At 34.8% G+C, this 21,241-nt stretch overlaps 1 protein-coding gene across 3 annotated transcripts in view; it reads left to right on the forward strand.

The window, feature by feature from the left end:
• SOS1 (SOS Ras/Rac guanine nucleotide exchange factor 1) overlaps positions 1–18,167 on the forward strand; it is a 119,266-nt gene extending 101,099 nt beyond the window's left edge. For all 3 annotated transcript variants that reach the window (XM_081263810.1, XM_081263811.1, XM_081263812.1), the window contains 6 exons: positions 3,358–3,530; positions 3,729–3,845; positions 5,322–5,586; positions 10,623–10,667; positions 12,312–12,430; positions 13,258–18,167. In XM_081263810.1, the coding sequence (XP_081119936.1) occupies positions 3,358–3,530; positions 3,729–3,845; positions 5,322–5,586; positions 10,623–10,667; positions 12,312–12,430; positions 13,258–13,752 (1,214 nt within the window). In that variant the 3' untranslated portion in view covers positions 13,753–18,167. The remainder of the gene's footprint in view (positions 1–3,357; positions 3,531–3,728; positions 3,846–5,321; positions 5,587–10,622; positions 10,668–12,311; positions 12,431–13,257) is intronic.
• The last annotated feature ends 3,074 nt before the right edge of the window (positions 18,168–21,241 follow it).

A 21,241-nucleotide genomic window follows, 5' to 3' on the forward strand; every position in this document is an offset into this window, starting at 1 on the left:
TGAGCAGCCACTTTTTCCTGGGAAGGTTGGGAAAGGCATTAGCAAAAAAGCAAAAACCTCAGCCCTCTTCATTATTTATGTCAAAGCTTTTCTTTCCCTCTCAAAGAACAATGCTAGAGCAGTCTTCAGAGTAGGGTATGCAAAATGATCTGTTGAAACACAGGACTAAACTACACCCCCTATTTATATATATTTTTAAAAGAAGAAAAAATTAAGCTTCCTTATATGTAATATTCAGGTCTGTATTATACATACATACAGGTTTTATATATTTTTTTATTTACTTATTTATTTTAGTTTTCGGCAGACACAACATCTTTGTATGTGGTGCTGAGGATCGAACCTGGGCCGCACGCATGCCAGGCAAGCGCGCTACCACTTGAGCCACATCCCCAGCCCCGGGGTTTTATATTTTTAATTCAAAAATTATGTATATGTTTATATGTATGGTTTTTTAAACACTGATGATCATCAACATCTTTTAATGAGTCACCAATTAGGCATAAAATAATTTCCAAATTTTATCTTGAACTCTTTCCCAAGTGCTACTTGTAAGCATATTTACAACTTCATTCAAGTATACTTTTAACACCTGTGACATTCCATAAACTTATTTTGCCCTCCTGCATTCTCAGTGGTGGTCATTGTATCACCCATTCAGTCACCCAAGTACAAAGCTCAGACAATTTTTTCCTGCTGCTCCATCCCTTACCAAAACCAGTTAATAAGTTCAGGGGGCAGGGGCTACTTATGAAATATTTATCCCCTCTGTTATATCTTCTTAGACCCTACGGCAGCCCTCATCATCTCACAAACACTGTTGATAGCTTGCAAACTTCTCTTCCTTGGCTTTCAGTGCAGCTCATGTTAGCTAGAACGTAAAGATGCTAATAATTCCCTATTTATCTCCTAAGTGAAGCTTTTTAAACAAAAGTCCAGATGCTACTATGCACAAACTCTTCATCGATGGGCCATAGTTTGTGACTAAAATGAAAAGTTAATTTTGGCTGCCATCGCATATGCATGTTTTGTCAGAATGAGCATTGAGCTAAATGGATCATGTCGTTTGTATAAAGACTATAACTGGCTGAAAGTTAAAGAGCCTTTTCTTACTAGAACACACAGTAACTTTGTCTTATAAATGAATGTATCATGAAGAGTGACCTAGGTACTCAAAAAGACAAAAAAAACCTAATTCATTCAATAACTGCTTCTTTTTTGATACCAGGGAGCGCTGTTAACCATTAAACTACATCCCCAGCCCTTTTTTTAAAAAGTATTTATTTATTTATTTATTTTTAGTCATACATGATAGCCGAATGAATTTTGACATATAATACATACATGGAATGTACATACATCAATCATATTGTCCCAGCCCTTTTTTTATATTTTATTTAAAGACAGAGTCTCACTGAGTTGCTTAGGGCCTCGCTAAGTTGCTGAGGTTGGCTTTGAACTCAGCCCTGAGAGGATTACAGGTGTGTGCTACTATGCCTGATAAACTGAATGCTTTTTAAAACTAAATAAAACTGGGCATGGTGGCACATGCCTGTAATCCCAGCTACTAAAGAGACTGAGGCAGGAGGATTGCAAATTCCGGACTACCCTGGACAACTTAGTGAGACTCTGTCTCAAATAAAAAGGCTGGGGGGGTGTAGCTCAGCACCACAGACACATATACACACACACACACACACACACACACACACACACACACACCAAAAAAAAAAAAAAACAGACATCTATGTCAATCATTATTATTGCTGACTTACTCTGAATTGATTTGCATCATTTAATCTTTTCAAGGATGTGGCCAAAAATTCTAATATTCAAATTGTGCCTCTACCACAGATGTATTTACAACCACTGCCCTCATATCCTGCCACTCTTCTTCCACTCCACACACCAAATCCCTGTGTTCTAGCCATACCGTACAACACACTGTCTCTTAACTATGTCTTCCAAGCTTCATCACAAATCATTGTACACATTACTACTTTGCTTTAGAATGCCCTCTATCTCATTCTACTTATTAAACTTCTCTTCAGCTTTTTGAGACTTATTCTAAGCATCACCTCATCTCTAATGCTTTTTCTAATCCCACTGCTCAAGGCAGGATAAGGCATGTGCCTCCTTATTCTCTTGTAGCATCTTATGCATTAATATTAATATACTTACCAAATTGCATCTTAGTGGTCCACATTCAAAGCTCTGGACTCCCTTGGGATCAGGGACTGTGTTTTTTTTTCATCTTTGTATCTGTAGTACCTAATGCAGTACTTGACATACAGCCAAAACTCGATGCATTTTATTTGAGTGAATGAATTCAGATATCCAGACCCTTGTCTTCTGCCCAAAGCAGCAGTCAGTACTTTGGGAGGAGAGGGCAGAAACATACGAAAATAGGGCAAGATACAATAATGGCATCAACAGTCACAACTGAAGCTAATTAATGCTTTTATCAGGCCCTATTCTAAACCATATAAAAATTCTCTCATTTATTTCTCACAGCAGCCTTCTTACCTTCATTTTACAGATGAGATAACTGAGTTACAAAGAGACTAAGCAATTTGCATAATATCACACAAGTAGAAAGCAGAAGAGCTGGCTCCAGAACCTTTGTACTAGACAGGAAAGGAACTAAAGTGCTCCTGGTGCCAGAGGACTGGATAAAACAGCTAAAGTGCCTGTTATTTTGTTCATTCTCCTCCCCACCCAGTGCACAACCTGCAGTGATGGGGAAACAGGAGCTCAACTACCAGATTGACATTAAATCTGGAAATACTAAAGACCAGAATATACATGAGTTATATCAGTCCTATGTTTGATAGGCTTGCAGATCCTTCCACATTTCCATGAAGTAAGCCTACCCAAACAGGATTACCTCTGAATTGCAAATCCTAACAAGCTCTTATGGGACCTCAAGAATTGAGTAAGCAGAAAATGTGATCCTCTGAGTTTAGCATTTTGCCAAAGATATGTGCCATTAATGACATAGTTATTCTTAAAGTTCCTTTAGCCAAACTGTGATTTGATCAAATAACAATGATTTGAGGATTGTGAAAAATTAGTTATTCTTCCTGAAAAATCTATTGATTTTTATTAAACTTGAACTTGGTCTCCCCATTTCCGAGGACATTATAAAATTTAAGTCTTTCATAGAAGAATTTGATACTTACAAACTCTCTTGATACTTTCTGAACTTGTTATCTTTCTTAGCATGGAAATCTGAGCCTTGATTCTTTAGTTATGATGACTGAGTACAGTGTATATGCCCACAATTAATGTGGGAAAAAAGAAACAACTTGCTTTTTTCCTTCTTTATCCTTGAAACAATTTCATTATATCTTCTAGGAATTTATCTCACTAATATCTTGAAAACAGAAGAAGGCAACCCTGAGGTCCTAAAAAGACATGGAAAAGAACTTATAAACTTTAGCAAAAGAAGGAAAGTAGCAGAAATAACAGGAGAGATCCAGCAGTACCAAAATCAGCCTTATTGTTTACGAGTAGAATCAGATATCAAAGTAAGTTGAATTATGAGGATATATAATTCTTATTAAATGTATAAAATGCCTGATAAAATAGCCAAGTTTATTTTGTAGAGGAGAAATAGGGAAATAAAAGCTAAAAAAAATCAAATTTTCTTAAGTCATATTCCTAAATTATATTCATGAATTTCAAACTTAATATATTGAATATCAATTTTTTTGCATTCATTTTAGAGATTCTTTGAAAACTTGAATCCAATGGGAAATAGCATGGAGAAAGAATTTACTGATTATCTCTTCAACAAATCCCTAGAGATAGAACCACGGAACCCTAAGCCTCTTCCAAGATTTGTAAGCATTCATCTATCTACATTTCTTTTATATCTATAAACTTTTTGCAGTTGTCATCTACATCTAGTGATGTCATCACTACCATATGTTATGTAGATTAGTTTACCATAAAATTATTCAGAGGTGAAATGGACATGTGATAGTGAAAAGTAATGAAATCCTTACTAAATACACCCAGGAATATTCCCCTTGGTTCCAAATAAATGGATGTTAATATTAATTTGAATAAATTCTGATATGATAAATTATGAAATTGAGCATAATATGTAAGTTTTTTTCTTATTCTTGGATTTAACCAAAAACAATGTTATTTATTTTAAGTGCCAGAAATTTAATGAATTTATACTAATTCACTTATAAGAAAGATATTTACTTGGGACTTTAAAAAAAGTAATAATTAGAACTTTTAACCATAAGTCATTAGCACATAGAAATATCAGGTTTCGCTAAAGACACCTTCCAGTAGTTCCACTGTTTTGTATTACTATCGGTGACTAGCCAAGTTTATGTACATTATCATCACCTCACTGATCTGAATATGTTCTCCTAATAATAAGAAAGTCAAGAATCAGGAAATAAACATAAGTGATTTCTAAGTGATCAAGATAAATCTCATAGTGTTTATGAACTAAAGCATATGCAGTTACTCATAGGCAAATTTGTCAAGCCCTAAAATAGTTTTTAATAAAATGAATTAAAAACAGCAAATTGGAAATATATATCTAGACTGCTTCACTGAGGCACAGTGATATCACTAAGAAATGATCACTCTGCAAGCAAAATGTCTTAAAATTAACATATACACAGATAAAAACTCAAGCAACTTTATGCATTTATAAATAGCCCAAATTGTTTTAATGTCATCACTGTATTATAGCATAGTAAGGTACTATAGTTCATGATGGTGATCCTCACTTTTTCAGCAAGATTCAATTTGTTCAAAAGAGTTTGTTTTAAAAGCCAGGAAAAAGGAAAAGCTGGGTGTGGTGGTGCATACCTGTAATCCCAGCAACTCGGGAGGTTAAGACAGGAGGATTTTAAGTTTGAGGCCAGCCTAAGTAACTCAGCAAGACCTTGTCTCAAAATTAAAAAAAAAAAAAAAAAAAAAATTCAATGGGGGGAGTGGAGATAGATGTAGCTCAGTGGTAAGCACACCTGGGTTCAATCTCTAGTACTCTCCCCACCTCAAAATAACCATGAAAATATACAATATATTTTTGAAAAATTTGTAACAAATATTCTGGTATTTATAGGACTAACTCAGTTAAAGAAACTCATTTCCTAACAATTTAGTTAACCAAAGTTTCAGCAAAATGGAATAATGCTTTAACTTGGATTCTTTGATTTGAATCATTATGTAATTTCCGTAATGGTGATTTATGTCTTTCAAAGCTATTTCATTGAATTTTACCCGGTACAAAAATTTTCCTTTCTACCACAGTGTTTTAAGTATTGTTTCTTTTCATATGTCTACAGCCAAAAAAATACAGCTACCCCCTAAAATCTCCTGGTGTTCGTCCATCAAACCCAAGACCAGGTACCATGAGGCATCCCACACCTCTACAGCAGGAGCCAAGAAAAATCAGTTATAGTAGGATCCCTGAAAGTGAAACAGAAAGTACAGCATCTGCACCAAATTCTCCAAGAACACCACTAACACCTCCTCCTGCTTCTGGTGCTTCCAGTACCACAGATGTTTGCAGTGTGTTTGATTCTGAACATTCAAGCCCTTTTCATTCAAGTAGGTGCTAAAATTATAAGTGTTTTAAAGCAATTGTTAGTATTATGATGCTAGTTGTAAAAAAGAATCTGTGATTTTGTGTGTATGTGTGTGTGTTTGTGTGTGTGAACTTGTACACAAGTCATATACTGTTTCAAAAGATAATTAGTATAAAAATAAAAAAATTCTAAACTCCAGTAACTTAAATTTTTTTTTAAACCCTGCTGAAATAGTCGTCTTTAAATTTATTATACTTTACTATAAAGCCTAGTGGTAAAATTGGTAAACTTTATTTGAGCATTCCAAATGCATCTCTTTTATCAAGCGGAAACAAAATTCACTTCAAAAATCTGTAAGGAATGTTAGTACCTACAAAATTATTATAGTTGAGTATTATTCAAAGTATACCATTCCCTCTCCAGATTCAGCAGTAGCTTCGAATTTTGCAGTATATCAAATTTAAAGTCCTACCTACCCTTTCCTTTCCTTAGCCTATTGATGGTTCCCTGATGGCATGCTGTGCCTGCTGGTATGCTACCTGTGCTTTTTGGCACAGCTATACAAACCTCAACAGCTTATTTGTAGACCAGCCTTGTCCAACAGAAACATGAGAGCATGTGTAACTTGAATAAGTGAAACTAATTTTAACCATAAATTTAATACAGTGTATCAAAAATATTGTCATTCCAATATGAAATAAATATAAAAATTTATTACTAAGACATTTTACATTCCTCTCCACCCCACCCCCTAATCTTTAAAATTCAGTAATATTTAAACTTAGAACACATCTCTGTTTGGACAAGCCACAATCAGATGTTCATTAATCACTTGTGGCTACAAAACTGTACAGCTCAGTTCTAGCCCTTAGATGAGGCTATCTTTTTAATCTAGATTGCCACTAATTTTCTCATTTAAAGAACACATCATCTTTTTTTATTTGTTCATTATTAAATCAAAACCTGAATCCAGTCACTTCCAACCCACTCTTGACTACTTCCACAAGCTCTTTGATCTAATACCGGGGGCAGCATGACATTATTATGGAGGCAGAAATCAAGAAGTACTGACCCTGATTTGTCACTCCAGTCTGCTAGTAAGCTTTCTGATTTTAGATAAAATACTTTCTCTGCACCTTTAAGGGCAAAACTAGATTTTTTTATGGTTTCTTCATCTCAGAGAATCTAACTAAAAAATCAACTTTAAGTAATCCTTTGGAGGAATATTATTTTTGAGATTTGATCCAGAATGCTATTTGTTCTTTTCCTGTATTTGTAACTACCCAGCAGTCTGTCTTGTCTTTGTACCATCTAAAGTGTATTTGTCTTGAGAATACTGTGTCTTGACTTTATTGGACAACTGAGGATCATGGGGTCATGTTATATGCATAGGAAGCTATCAGGTATATATTTTTTATAAGTTCTAATAGACCCTAGGTTAAAAAAAAATCCCATTTATTCTCATCAACTCAACATATCCCTGAATTAAGTAATAAAATGAAACCAGCACTTTCAGTATACTTGATCAAAAATCATTGTTTGTTGGACTCATCAGCTATTTGCAGAATATTTTTTTTCCTAGAGCAAACAGCTTTAAGTCCATATTGTAAGGATCCCCAAACTAATGAATTATTGAAGCCATATGAAAGCCATCAACTGCAAATTCTACTTCTCTTAGTTTAAGTCACTAAAAATGGAAGAGGTTGGGGGGGGGCGGTGGAAGGAGATAGGCACATTAAATTGCTCTGCTAGCATTAAATCATTAGAGAAGAAGTCATTCCAGAATGCAATGCTCTGGATCAGTGCTTTGTTGTATGTGGCAGTGGAACAATGTTGACTTAAACAGCTAAACAAGTAGATAAAACATTGTTCCAGGAATTAGACTTTATAACCTTAGCTTTGAGGGTTTTCTCAATTTCTCTATGATAAAGAAAACTCCTCTTACTACTCCCTTTGCTCTTAGTAAAAATTGAAAATAAGTGATTTTGATATCAAATAATCCAACATAATATGAAACTGGTCATGTGCTCTGTTTATCCCTTAGTTAAAACTTATCAGTAGCCTATGTGGAATAAAGGTACTCACCTGGTTTTGACTCAACTTCTGCTAAGAGATCTACTGCTGTGGGGATCATCAGAGTCTCAACTTGCTACCCACTGTGTTGCCACTAGACAGCATCTTCCTTCTTTTTTCCCTTGGCCTCAAAGGAAAGAGCTGCATGCCTGCAGTCTTATGTCATCTGAACACATTCCACTCAATACAAAGTAGCAGAAAGTCCCATTGCTAAAGTTTTCAAAAGTCAGAAGGCAAAGTTTGACTAGAATTTGTTATGTTATAATACTACTACTTTTTTTTCCTCTTAAAAATTTTTCTCCAAATAATCTACTTTTAAGCTATAATTAATTCTTTCTGCAGTGTTTTGCATATCTTACTCCTTGCTAAGCACTTTCACGTCTTCTCTAGGAAAGCTTACAGTCATACTGAAAAATGACTTCAGAATGGGCAAAAATGGTCATTAAAAGCTTTCTGGTAAAGGCAGACAGGGAAGGGAACTGGTAACCTATTTTGTGCTGCCACAGTTATTCTTGACACCTGGAGCCCTACGCCACACCTTGCCCTGACCAAGTCCACCTTTGAGGTGATTCTGACAGTGGCTGGGAAAAGAAGAAAAACCACTCACATACTGCTTTGTTTCTGCTGCAAAGGGGAGAATGGTAAAATACCCTTGGTATCTTCCTGTTTAAAGACTGCCTGGTACTGAAAGGGATCCAGAGGTCTGACCTGGTCTGTGTGCTGGAGATGAACTTTATTACCATCCCTTAGTAGGGGAAGCTTCGACAAGAAAAAGATCTATTGAAAACATTCCAAGCTGGAATGCAAGACTCTTCTTCATGAAAGATGGTTGTAGGTGATGAGTTTTTAACCTCAAACACATTTGCAATTACCAGGCTTTGATGAATTTAAGAAGTTAGCCATCATTTAAACCATGCTTTTTCCTTAAAGGCTTATTTCTTTTTCAAGAATGATTCCTTTATAAAGTGGGAAGTATCTTCAACAGTGGTTTCAACCTGACTATACAATACAGTCCCTTGGGGAGCTTAAAAAAATACCTAGGCTCAACCCATGCTAGATTGGCATTTTGGGCAACTGGGCATCTGTATTTTTTTTAAAACTTCCCATTGAATTCTAATGTGCGGCCAAGATTGAGTACTTAAAAAATTAATTTGTATTTAAAAAATTTAATAATACTACTTTTTAAAAATTAATTAGATTTAATTTCTAAGTCATCATCAACAAATTTGTTCAGTATACGACCAGTAAGAATGTCTAGCATATATTTCTTGATTATAGCATGTAAAATTTGAAAAGAATTTTTAAGAGCATTTTCCAGGCAGTGAAACCAAGCAGTTAAAGTTAGAAATCAGATAAGGCTCCAAATTTACCAAAAGTGTGAAACTATGCCTGTGCTATATATAAATATGATCAAAGACAAGTTTACATCTATATACATGTTATGTGCATATATATAATTATTGTTTCAAAAACACTGCAGTTTGTAGCAGTCATGAGCTTTGTATTTTTTTTAATATACCTATATTGTACTAGGTGTACTACCATGTTCTTGAAGCTTATCTTCAGGAAGTGTATTTTTCTTTTTCAAGGAAAGAATTATAAGTAGGCAAACACTGGAACTGGATATCCCCTCAGTCCCTATTTTGTCATAGGTGCATAACTGTGAAGAAAGTCATTGATAAAACAAATGTTTCTTATAATTTCAGAGCAAAAATATTTATTTATTTATTTATTTTTGCAGTGCTGGAGATTGGGCCCAGGGGCCTTGCACATGCTAGGCAAGTGCTCTACACTGAGTTACATCCCTGGTCCAAAAGTGAATTAATCTTCTGAAAGAGAACTTATTAAAATAAGCTGGGTTGCTATACTTAGTCCCAAATAAATAAAAGTACATATGGAAAAGAAATAATGGGACAGAGTATTTAAATCTGGGGCTTCCTGGGAAATAAAACCACAATTTCTAGGTAAGCAACCAGGAGTCATCCAGTTAGCTGAACCTGGAATGTAAAATTGGCCTCCTTCTGAACAAATAAGCTTGAATAAACAGTGGGGAACTACTTGAGTCATTGCATATTATGCAAAAATAAAAAAACGAGAGAAAGGAAAATCTGAGTTTAAAAAAAACATTTCAGTCTAGTTTTACAAGAATTGTTTAAGGATCTTGGATATTATCTAGTCCATGTGTTGGTAATATGAAGCATAATAACAAAAACTATTCTGGTGAAGAACCATTACAAGTCATCTAAGCTTTCTGTCTCAATTTTCCTACTTTAATGATTTTGGAGCTCTGACTTTTGCTTTTCAATTCTTGTTAAAATTATTGTTGAAATTAGACATTCTAAATTTATCAGGGAGTTTCCTATATAAAATGTATCCAAGCACCAAAGGTTTATTGAAGTTTTAGAAAAGTGTTTATGAAAACAGAACAACAACAACAACAAAACAGAACAAAAAAGACTCTTCTCAAGCTTGTTTTAATAGCCAAAGCTGTAGAGATTCTGTAAGGAGAATATATGCCCCAAGAACAGTTTTTAGAGGCCTGTAATAAGTAAGAAGCTCCCCTTTCTTTTTTAATTTACATAAATAAGTTTGTTACTTATTACTTGTTTCAGAAATTTGAATTTCCAAACTAATCTTTAGTAAAGGACATATTTTCTAAGTCCAGCTAAATTCTTCACTTGAATTGGGTTTATACATTTTAAAAAGTCTTGGTAGTTTAGTTCTCTCATTAATGTTTCTCATTTAATTATTATGACATCAAGTAGTAAGTCTAAAAGGAATATTCAAAATTCTCAATAAATTAATTCAATTTGCCTATTTTTCCTTTCAAAAGTAAATATGAATGAGCTTTTACTAAAACTGTTACAGCATTCTTTGAAATTAGTATGACAAGAATAACATTTTCATCATGAATAAATTTTTACAGATGAGCTGAATATATCAATGGAAGAAAAAAAATCTACCTTTTCTTGTTTCCTTTCACAGGCAGCGATACCGTCTTTATCCAAGTTACACTGCCCCATGGCCCAAGTTAGTATATTTGGCTTAAGACTCATAATTCTCGCTTTGGCTTTAAAAATCAAAACAAGTCTCATCTTCCTGCTAACACTCTCCTTGGGTCTGGCAGCACTGGTACCTGCTTGCACTGTCTTGGAAGTGAGGCCTTCACTTGTGCTATCCTTTGATCATAAATGATTTACTTAAGTTTATATACTTTTCATGCTTTTTGTAAAACTACTATTTCCTTTTAGAAGAATATATTAAATAAGTGGCTTCCATATTTAACAATTCCTCTTTTCCAACTATAGAATTCTAAATATATTTTAATGCTCAGCTTTGGGAAAAAAAAAAAAGCAAGAGCATGCATGCGCATATGGGAATGCTGGCAGCTACATGTAGTGTCTCGATTATAAAATACACTTAGCCTGGTGACAGTATACCCTGTAGGCAAATAACTGCTTTTGACTTTAGAAGAAATACTATCTTATATTGTAACTATTTAAATTATAAGGCCTAAATATTCACAGGTAAAATAAATTTCCATTGTAGCTATTTGGTTTAATTTTAAAGAAAATTAACAGTTCACTGAATTCCAATATTGTAATTAGTTTAATCTAACAGGTTAATATTTTTTGCCCTTTCATATAATTTCAAAATGTATACAATAAAACATTAATTATAATCTAAATTAACTCTTATAAAGTAGGTGATCAAAATGTTGATCATGTGAATAATACCGGTACATAAAGTATTCTTTAAGTTCTATAATTGACAAAATACAAGCTTTAGTACTTGAAGGAATAAAAAGAACCTGCCAAGTATAGTTTATCTTTTTAATAGTGTTTATAAACTAGCTAACAAAACACTAAGTGTTGTCTTTCAAAGGGTAATTACTTATGATGACACTATGCCCTGTCACCATATATGTCTATAAGATAGGTTCCAATTAGAAGTTCTACTTACCTCTTTTGTGCCATTTCACCAACTTATTCTTAAATTGGGTTCACTAGATTTCATGTAAGTCCTGTTTGTATTATCAGATCTGCCCTAGTTATCCTGAGTAGTTCCATCACAGTTAAAATTTTTTGGATTATATATGATGAGCCTGATTTTATTCACACACTAAGGAGAGCCTATACTCAAGCAAAATGAGAGGGATCCTCCCCAGATTTTTTCCTATGCAACCTGTAAAAGAACTGCTGGGGAGAGACATTTGGAGAAAATGGTTAAGATCAGAAACTCTTTTTCTGGGGACTACCCAGTAAGGGGAGGAAATTTTTATACTAAAAAGGTAAAAAAAAAAAAAAAGAGCCCATCACACAGTTGACAAAATTACCATTTCAAAGGTTTTCAAATTACCATCCCAACAGAAATCTGAGAATCAGACCCTATTAAATATTCCAATAATAAATTAATAGTGGGAATGTTATTTTGTTCAAGAAGCAAAATAACCAGGTTTTTTTTCTAAAAGTACTGCTAAGAAATTTCTGCATGCTTTTGTTATAGCAGTCTGCTTTAGTAAATGTAATACTATTGAGTATTGGTTTATGAAGCTGCTTTTGATACTTCTACACATTTATTTTAATAAATATAAGCAGTTTCCAGCTAAGCCTATTTCAAGAACAAGTGAAATAAAGTTCCCATAAATTTTCTTTAAAATGTAACATCCTACAGGATCTGCTTCAGTATCATCTATAAGTTTAACCAAGGGCACTGATGAAGTGCCCATCCCCCCTCCTGTTCCTCCACGAAGAAGACCAGAATCTGCCCCAGCGGAATCTTCGCCATCTAAGGTAAAGTAGAAAATCTTGTTATCCAGACATTGGAATCGTTAATTACATTATAGACCACTGGTTATGTCTAGTTTATTTCTCACTCAGATAGGTTAACATTTCAGAGTGTTTGGGCTTACTAGCCAAAGATTAACTATGGATTCAGCATATGAAATGTTTATTGCTTTTCTCCTAAAGATAGGTATTTGGTATGTTTGAAAAACCCTTATAAACCTAAAACTATAAAGAAAAACTTTATAAAGAAAGAGTAATTTAATCTGAAGCAGTTCTTTAAAAATACACATACATGGGGGGAAAAAAAGAGAAGGAAGGAGGCCTGAGTTTTGTGTAAAGAAACATAAGTGAGATTATCTTATTAGCATATGCTCAAAATCACTTATCTGAGCCTTTTGTTATGCTTCTAAATGGGGGTTTCATGAAAATTCTGGATGGGAAGAGACCCAAAGGCTGTCCAGAGAGTAGAGCACCTGGATTAGTTAAGACACTGTGCAGAATTTCATGAAATCTTAATATAGCAAAAGTTAAACCTGAAAAATAAATGAGTAATTTATGCTAAATCAGAAATTATGATATATTGCATGATAGGCAAATAGTATGCATGCTAGGCAAGTAGTAGCAAACAAAATTTTGAGAAAAAATTCAGGTAAAAACATCAGCAAAATTAATTTTTTTTCCTATTAATTGATAGAACATCTCATTTAAACATGGCAAAATTGCCTGTTCCTCATATAGTATTCTGCCAATAGCATGTTTGAAAGCCCCAACTTATATAATTTTTGTGGTACTACATAAATTATTAATAAAAGTGTTTTATTCTTTTTTCATAGATTATGTCTAAGCACTTGGACAGTCCCCCAGCCATTCCTCCTAGGCAACCCACATCAAAAGCCTATTCACCTCGATATTCACTATCAGACCGGACCTCTGTGTCAGACCCTCCAGAAAGCCCTCCTTTATTACCGCCACGAGAACCTGTGAGGACACCTGATGTTTTCTCAAGCTCACCACTACATCTTCAGCCTCCTCCTTTGGGCAAAAAGAGTGACCATGGCAATGCCTTCTTCCCAAACAGCCCTTCTCCTTTTACACCACCACCTCCTCCTCAAACCCCTTCTCCTCATGGCACAAGAAGGCATCTGCCATCACCACCATTGACACAAGATATGGACCTCCATTCCATTGCTGGGCCACCTGTTCCTCCACGACAAAGCACTTCTCAGCATATCCCTAAACTCCCTCCAAAAACTTATAAAAGGGAGCATACACACCCCTCCATGCACAGAGATGGACCACCACTGTTGGAGAATGCCCATTCTTCCTGAGTTTCTCTATACTGGGATGTACAGTTTCTTAGCCCCAAATCCATTGCTGGCAATGGATGCACTGAAGGTGCCAGCACTGAGGAGTTAAAATGAGAACTCCAAACACTAATGACTCTACTTCAAGATGCAGTATAAGACAATTTTAACCTAGACATAATTATAAAACGAAATGGTATTCCAGTTTAGAATATGGAAGGACTGAATGAGAGAAATTGGACAATTGATTGCACCTGAAAATTGAGTGAAGGGACTTTTCCCAGCATGAGTCCTCACTTTGTGAAGTGATCTTTATCATTAAAGGGATGGAAAAAACAGCCTAGTGTCCAGCAGGCCCACAAGATGACAGTTTTTGTAATTCAAAATGTTATGCACTTTTAAAAAAAAATCTTAAACAGGGAACTTACTATCCTCCTTTGTTTTCCTTTGCTTTACTATTCTACTTTAGAATATTTTCTTAGAAATCATTCAAAGGACTGTGAGGAAAGGCTGTGGTACCTGACCTTGTTGAAATCAAGGCCCAGCACTGTACCACAGTCCTGTTTACAGATTATTACAGTGAAATGAATGGGTACCGAGGCTTCACCAAAGAGGTACTTTTTTGTTGTTGTTGTTGTTTTAAGAATAATTATTCCAATTTTAAGAACATTCCCCACCTCCCCTCGACATACACACATACACACACACACACACATAAAATGTGGTGGTGTTGCCTTGAAACGAGAAGTTTTGTCATTAACATGACAGAAGAACTTTTTTAAAAATGTAACTGTCAAAAATACTATTTACAGTTAGGAGACTGTTAATCTATGCTAGATTGTCATTCCCCCACCCTTCCCCCACAAAAGTTTACTGGTAATCCATTTCCTGGCTCGTGGCTGTCCCTCTAATCATAACTGTGGAAAAGCGGGCACTCAATGTGAAATGGAGCACTTGCTGGGCATCACTGACACCATTCATGTTTTACTAATAGTCGAGTAATCAGCATACCTAGAATTACCTTGCATTGCCTAAATCGTGTGTATATAGTGAATGTTATATAATATACCTGGCAGGTCTGTTTTAATTTAATTGAATAAAGATACAAATACTTTGTTTGGCTGGCATATATTAAATTATTATATGGAGAAAATGGTCGATTCTTATTTCTTTCAGTTGAAACACACATGAACACTAAGCATAAAAGCAAGTATTGTGGTACGTCTTGGTTTCTAGTTCTGGATATATGTATTGATCTTAAAGAATGACCTAAAGTTGCAGTTTGGCATGTAGGAAAATATTTGGTTAGAATAGAATGAATATCTTTTAAGCAGAACTTTGGTAGGTTTTTAAATTTCCTAAACAACATGTATACAGTTTGTTAAGGTTTATATTGAACATTCTGGCTTGCTTGAGGTCTTCTGCTTTGTCTGAACTATTCATAATAGAACATCTACCTGCACCATTACTATGGATTATTCATTAAGCATATGTACTGCTCTTCTGAGTCCAATACTTGACTGAAATGCATGCAACTGTTTGAAGAGAAAAAGTTTTTATTTATTAATCTCCACTATAAGGTCTATGAGATGTGCAGTATTCCATCCTTAGAGTCATCGGTTCATCAGTATCTGCATGTGTCCTCTGAATAATGAAGCAGCATTTCAGCAGTTCTGTTAACCACACCATTAGACATTTTTAAGAAATGCTACACCCCAGTGGAAATCTAGTACTTTAATAATTTCCTGGATATTTATTAGAGCATTAAACATATGTCATGATAGTACAGTATATAGTCCTTTAAGACCAGAAAGTATATTAATTGCATCACCATTAAGCAGTCCATCCAGTCATGTCCTTTCTTATTTATTTGAAAGGGTTGAATCTTTTAGGTTAGTATCTGTACCATTTCCATTATGGTAGCCATTTTTCTCTTTGCAAAATGTTTCCTCTTTTAAATGTCTTAAAAATTAACTTCATATTCCCTCTTGGATGAAAGTGTCCATAAAACCATTAATTCAACAAATCTTTACCTAAGCCTACTTACTAGTGCTGCTATAATTAATTGTGATACACATTCCAGAATCTATGAGTTTTTTATTGGGCCAGCCTAATTGCCCTTAGGATTTCCATTTTTGTGGCTTATTGGTCACTTCTCTTTTTAGTTATCCTATCTATATTCCAAATGAGAACCGGAGAAAAGTCACAGTAGAACCTATTCATATCTCCCTGGCCAGTGTGTTAACCTCCAATAACGTGAATGGCCCCTTTTTGACCTGCCCGATGCTACAAAAAGAAAAAACTCAGATTTGAAGTTCTAATCTATTTCTCCCCAAAGGAGACCACTTCACTGTGCAACAGTTTTATATGCATTGTGGATAGAGGATATTTTTATTCTGAAATGTAACATTTGAGTAAAAATATTTTCTGCAGTGGTAACTGATTAGAAAAATTCCAATTGGATGCCCTTTAGGTGTACATGAGAAAACTGTATCCTTACCACCTTATGTGAAACATTAACTAGCTGACAAATTTATCCTTAATAGTAACTAAAACATACTTAATCAGGGACAAGAAGTGGCGGAAGAAGATAAATGCATCACAAAATTCTACTTTTAAAAATGCAAGACATTACAAGGCAGTCAATGCAGCATGACATTTTGTTAACCATGTTCCAAAATGTGGAAAATTTCTTTTAGAAGTAGAAATATTCCTAAGTGTTTTGTTATTTGGGGAATCACAAAATGAAGGGAATAGATCAAGGTTGAATTTACTTAGTAGGCTCATAACCAGTATAATAGGAAGGGAAGCTTCTCACATCTAAGCACAGGAATGAATTAGAAGTATATCTTTCTAAATTTATTGAAAGACAGGTTATTTATTCTTTCCAGTTCTCAAAATGTACTTTTAAGACTACAAATGATCAGGAAATATACAAACATTGAAGTTTGTTTGACTTAAGTTTGCTTAATTAAAGATTGTCAGGCATCAAATAATGTGTTTAGTAGGTTACTGTTCTCTTAACTCAAGGATATTTTAATGGATCTGAGTTGATAAAAGAGCAAGCCACCTAACAATCAAATAAACAGTCAAGTACTATTTCAGTTGAGAGTTATATTATGGTTCTGAATTCTTCCTTAATGTTGTTTTCTTCATAAGCCAAAATTACCTTATACAAACCAAAAATTAATTGGTATTATGAACGTGATCTTGTCATAATTCTCAAGTCTAGCTTCAATATTTTATTTCATAGTTTTTGAATATGACAATTTAAATTGCTTTTTTAACACTCAGCAAAACAAAGGGCGGGGGGAGTTGTCCTGATTAATTACTGCTGTACATATTGAAAACCTTTTTTTTTTCTTCAGATTCAGAAACAATTTAACAGTTAATTTCTTGGTATTCTGCTGCTGTGGATAGGTTTACTTACTGTTTTCAACTATATTGTGTGACTGTTGTGCAAGTGTGTAGGTCCTGTTGTATTGCACATTAATCTTTACCAGTAAAAACACATCACAAGGTTCCTATCAGTTTGGCTGAGAGAATTAAGCAGTAAAATTATTTATAAGGGAAAATGATGACTTTATTTGACATTTTTTCTCTTGAAACATCTCATTACTAACTTTTTAAAAATCATTTCCTAATCCTTTATACATGAGCCAGTGAAATATGCTGAGCTCTAGTTAAGAAGCATGAAGTCTACATAACAGATCTAAACAACAAAAGTACTTGTAACTTCTTTTGTAAATTTCATGCCTTATTTCCCATTTTTGACACCGTAAAGTGCATTTTTTTGTCAACTGTGAGCAAATTTCCCTTTTGCCTTTAATGAAAATAGTGCATTAAGTAGCCAATTGCTGCAAAATTGTAAAGCAAGTTAGCTAAAGGTGGGTCACGTTGGATTACCACTCAAAGAGTCAAGATGCGAAAGAGATGGAAGTTACATGTGGTGTGGCTTAGAGCGCACCTATGCCAGATGCATGCCACTTTCAGTAGCTGCCAAATGTGCCTTTAATTAAGAACATCTCTAATTTTTTTCTTCAGATCAAGTCAGCATTTGGGGGGTGGGATTAGGGCAGGGGTCTTTGGGGTACAAATATCTGGTGAAACAACCAGAGAATTTGTTTGTCAAAGTGACATGTATAATTTTAGTTGAGATGTGTCTGTGTATATATATGTGTATTTACCTTTGTTTAGTAGCACGGTTATTTGCTAAAATAATTGTCAAAAATGCTCTGTCAGTCTTACTACAATGTAAGAACAAAGTGTGGTCTATATATCTAATATGGCCTTTGTACCTAACTATGTTCGTAGGTAATCTTTGTACTCTTGTGTGCAGCAGTATTTGGTTTGCGTTTAAAGTGAAAATAATGGCTGTTATTTTTCTGGCATTACTAAGATAAACCGAAAAATAATAAAGAAAAATGCCTTACATAGCCCACACGCGTATTGTTTTTGCACATATTTATTTTAGAGGAAAGAATGTTTAAAGTTATTAGCAATGGTCATTTAGATTATTATACTTTCCACATAGATATATTTTGTATTTTATCATGTTGGGGAAACCTTTAGGTTCCATGTTTCATTCTGTGTCAAATCCTACGATATAGAGAGTGGGAGGGCTTTGGGATGAAAATTAGTAAAGTGACCTTGGTATACCTAGGTGAAGTTTCACAGGGCTAAGGCAATTGTACTCCTAAAAGAAGTTTAAAACCAGCACAATTCCCTGACAGGCAGCTTTAACTGGGATCTGCTGGAATGAGGCAGCTTGACTTCTCAGAATTCTCTCTAGGTTTGTCATGAAAAGATAGGATTTAAGGTTTTAACTAAAAAATTTTGCAAATATGAGATCATTCAAGGTGGACTACATAATGTAAAAAAATTAATGAATTCCTAGAGATCCAGACTACTTATTTAAAAATTGGGATAAGTGTGCCCTGGTGAAATGTTCATGTGGCAGTTAGTATTTGAGATCATTTGACTTGATGTTGATTCCTGGTATTTGGATGGCTGCTTTTTCAAGAATACTTAAAATTAATTGATTCCCCCCCCCCCGTTTAAAGGCACAAAATCATTTATTTTAACAGATTCATTTGTTAAAATAAATTGAAATTCAGGCATGTACTAAATATATTCTAGGTAATCAACATAATAGCCATAGGCAAATGTTAACATTGATATTAGTCAAACTAGATGCTGAATTTGCTCCTGAAATGTTACTTTTGAGCTTTAATCAGGTGATTTGCTTTTTTACTTATTTTAGTCATGTTGACCTATCACAGATTAAGGGCACCCAAGTTTCAAGAAAAGCCAGCACCACAGCTGAGCCTGTCTTTTCGCAGATTTCATAAGAGTTCAATTCCAGAAAAATTCCATTTATGGCCATTCTAACATTTTATTGGTTTTTTTTCTTAATTTTTTATAGTTGTAGATAGACAGCATGCCTTTATTTTAATTGTTTATTTTTATGTGGTGCTAAGGATCGAACCCATGCCTCACATGTGCTAGGTAAGTGTTCTGGCACTGAGCTACAGCCCCAGCCCCCGGTTCTAACATTTTAGCTTGATACTTACTGAGGGCAAAAAAAATGATAGACTATTTAGAAGCTAGTTTCTCTAATAACTCAATAAAGGTAAGAATCGATGTGAGAGAGTAAGCCGGTAACATTGAAATCCTACCTTCTGACACTTGTTTCCATTACTTACTATATGAGTGACTTTGAAGACCTTATTTAATCTATTTTTTGTCAATAGGGTGGGTGGGGGATTTGGTAAAGTGCTTGCCTGGCATGATTAAAGCCCTGGGTTTGATCCTCAGCACCAATAAAAGGGGATGGTGGGCTGGGGAAGGTGATAGACTTATTTAGGACTTTTATGAGGTAACTTGTAAACACAATGCTTTTCACATAGCAGGTGCTTAATAAATAGTAACTAAAGTTATGAGAGTCTTTTAAAAGTTTGTCTGCTTTTAAATAACTTTTAAAAGGTTGATGGTTTATCCTAAAGTGTCTATGCTTTGACTCTTTATAGCTTCCTTTGCTGTTTGTCTTCATTTAAATGGGTTTTGAATGACCTTAATAAGTATTTGATAAGGGATCATGTAACTATTTAATAGTCAACAAACATTTATTGTTCCAGGTACAGTTCAGATGTTAAGAATACAGCCATGAACAAAAATCCATTTCACCATGGGATTTATAATCTAATGAGAAGATACAGATAATAAGCATAATAAATAGGTTATATTACATATTAGAATGTTATAACTGCTATCAACAACAAGGAGGAGGAGGAATAAGGTGACTGGGATTGTAGGAGACAAGGAAGGTGAAATTTAAATGGGATGGTCACAGTCTGCCTCACAGAGAACATGACATATAAATAAAGACTTGAAGGAGGTAAAGGAATGAATATCTGAGAGAAGAATATACACAAGGATCAGCCAGTTCAAGAGGCCAGAGGCAGAAGCATACTTGATGTATCTTAAGAATCAGTGAGGCTGCTTTTGTCAGGAGAGAAATGACTATGGATGGTCTAGAAGAAGTTGCCATCAGAGGTTTAAGCAGGTCCCAGTCACTTAAAGCTTTAAAAGCCCTTATCATGACTTCGACTTCTGTTTAGAGAAACGAGAGTCCTTATGGGGTTTGAGCAGAGGAGTGATGTGATTTGATTTATACTCTGGATGTTGTGTTGAGAATAATTAGAGATTGAAAGCAAGAATAGGGAGTTCAGCTCAACAGAACATGATTTGGAATGGTGTGACAGCAGTGGAGGTGGTAAGAAGAGGTCAGAGTTATATTTGGAAAACAGCCAGTTTGCTGCTAGACTGATTGTGGGATAAAAGAACTGTCAAGGATAACTTCAAGGTTTTTGGCCAGAACAACTGGAAGGATAAAGTTATTATTAACTGAGGTGAAAAAGATATGGTTAAGCAAAAAGGATTGGATACATTAAGTTCAATGAATAGATCAGAAATCTTAAGTCAAGAAGGCACTTAGAGATGTTACCATGGAGTTTGGAAAGGAGGTCTAGGCTAAAGATAAAACTGGCAGTGACTTTAATAAAGACCATATTTTAAAGCAAGCAGATTGGATAAGATCACAAAGCAAGAGAGAATAAACTGGCAAAGGAAGAGCACTAAGCAAAAGTGAGCCCTGGGGGTACTCTCTTGCATCAAAAGGGGAAGAGGAAGCAGCACCAAAGAATGAAGATGAAAACCAAGAGTATGTTGTATCTTTAGGGCCTAATAAAGAAATTATTTCAGAAGGAAAAAGTGATCAAATGCTACTTGCTAAGGAAAGTAAGATGACTGAGGAGGGACAGTGTTTAGCCATGTGGAAGTTGTCAGTGATCTTGACATAAGGAGTTGGCCCAATGACCTGGGCAAAAGCCTGGGCCTAGAAAGTTTAATAGCACAGGAGCACAACTGAAGTAGCTGCTGCTTTCAAGTTTTACAATAAAGAAAAGCAGTGAACTGGAGTGAAGCTAGAATAGTCCAGAGAAAACAGGTTTGT

This window comes from Spermophilus citellus, assembly GCF_964194105.1.
Source record: "Spermophilus citellus genome assembly, chromosome: 13".
Taxonomy (NCBI): domain Eukaryota; kingdom Metazoa; phylum Chordata; class Mammalia; order Rodentia; family Sciuridae; genus Spermophilus; species Spermophilus citellus.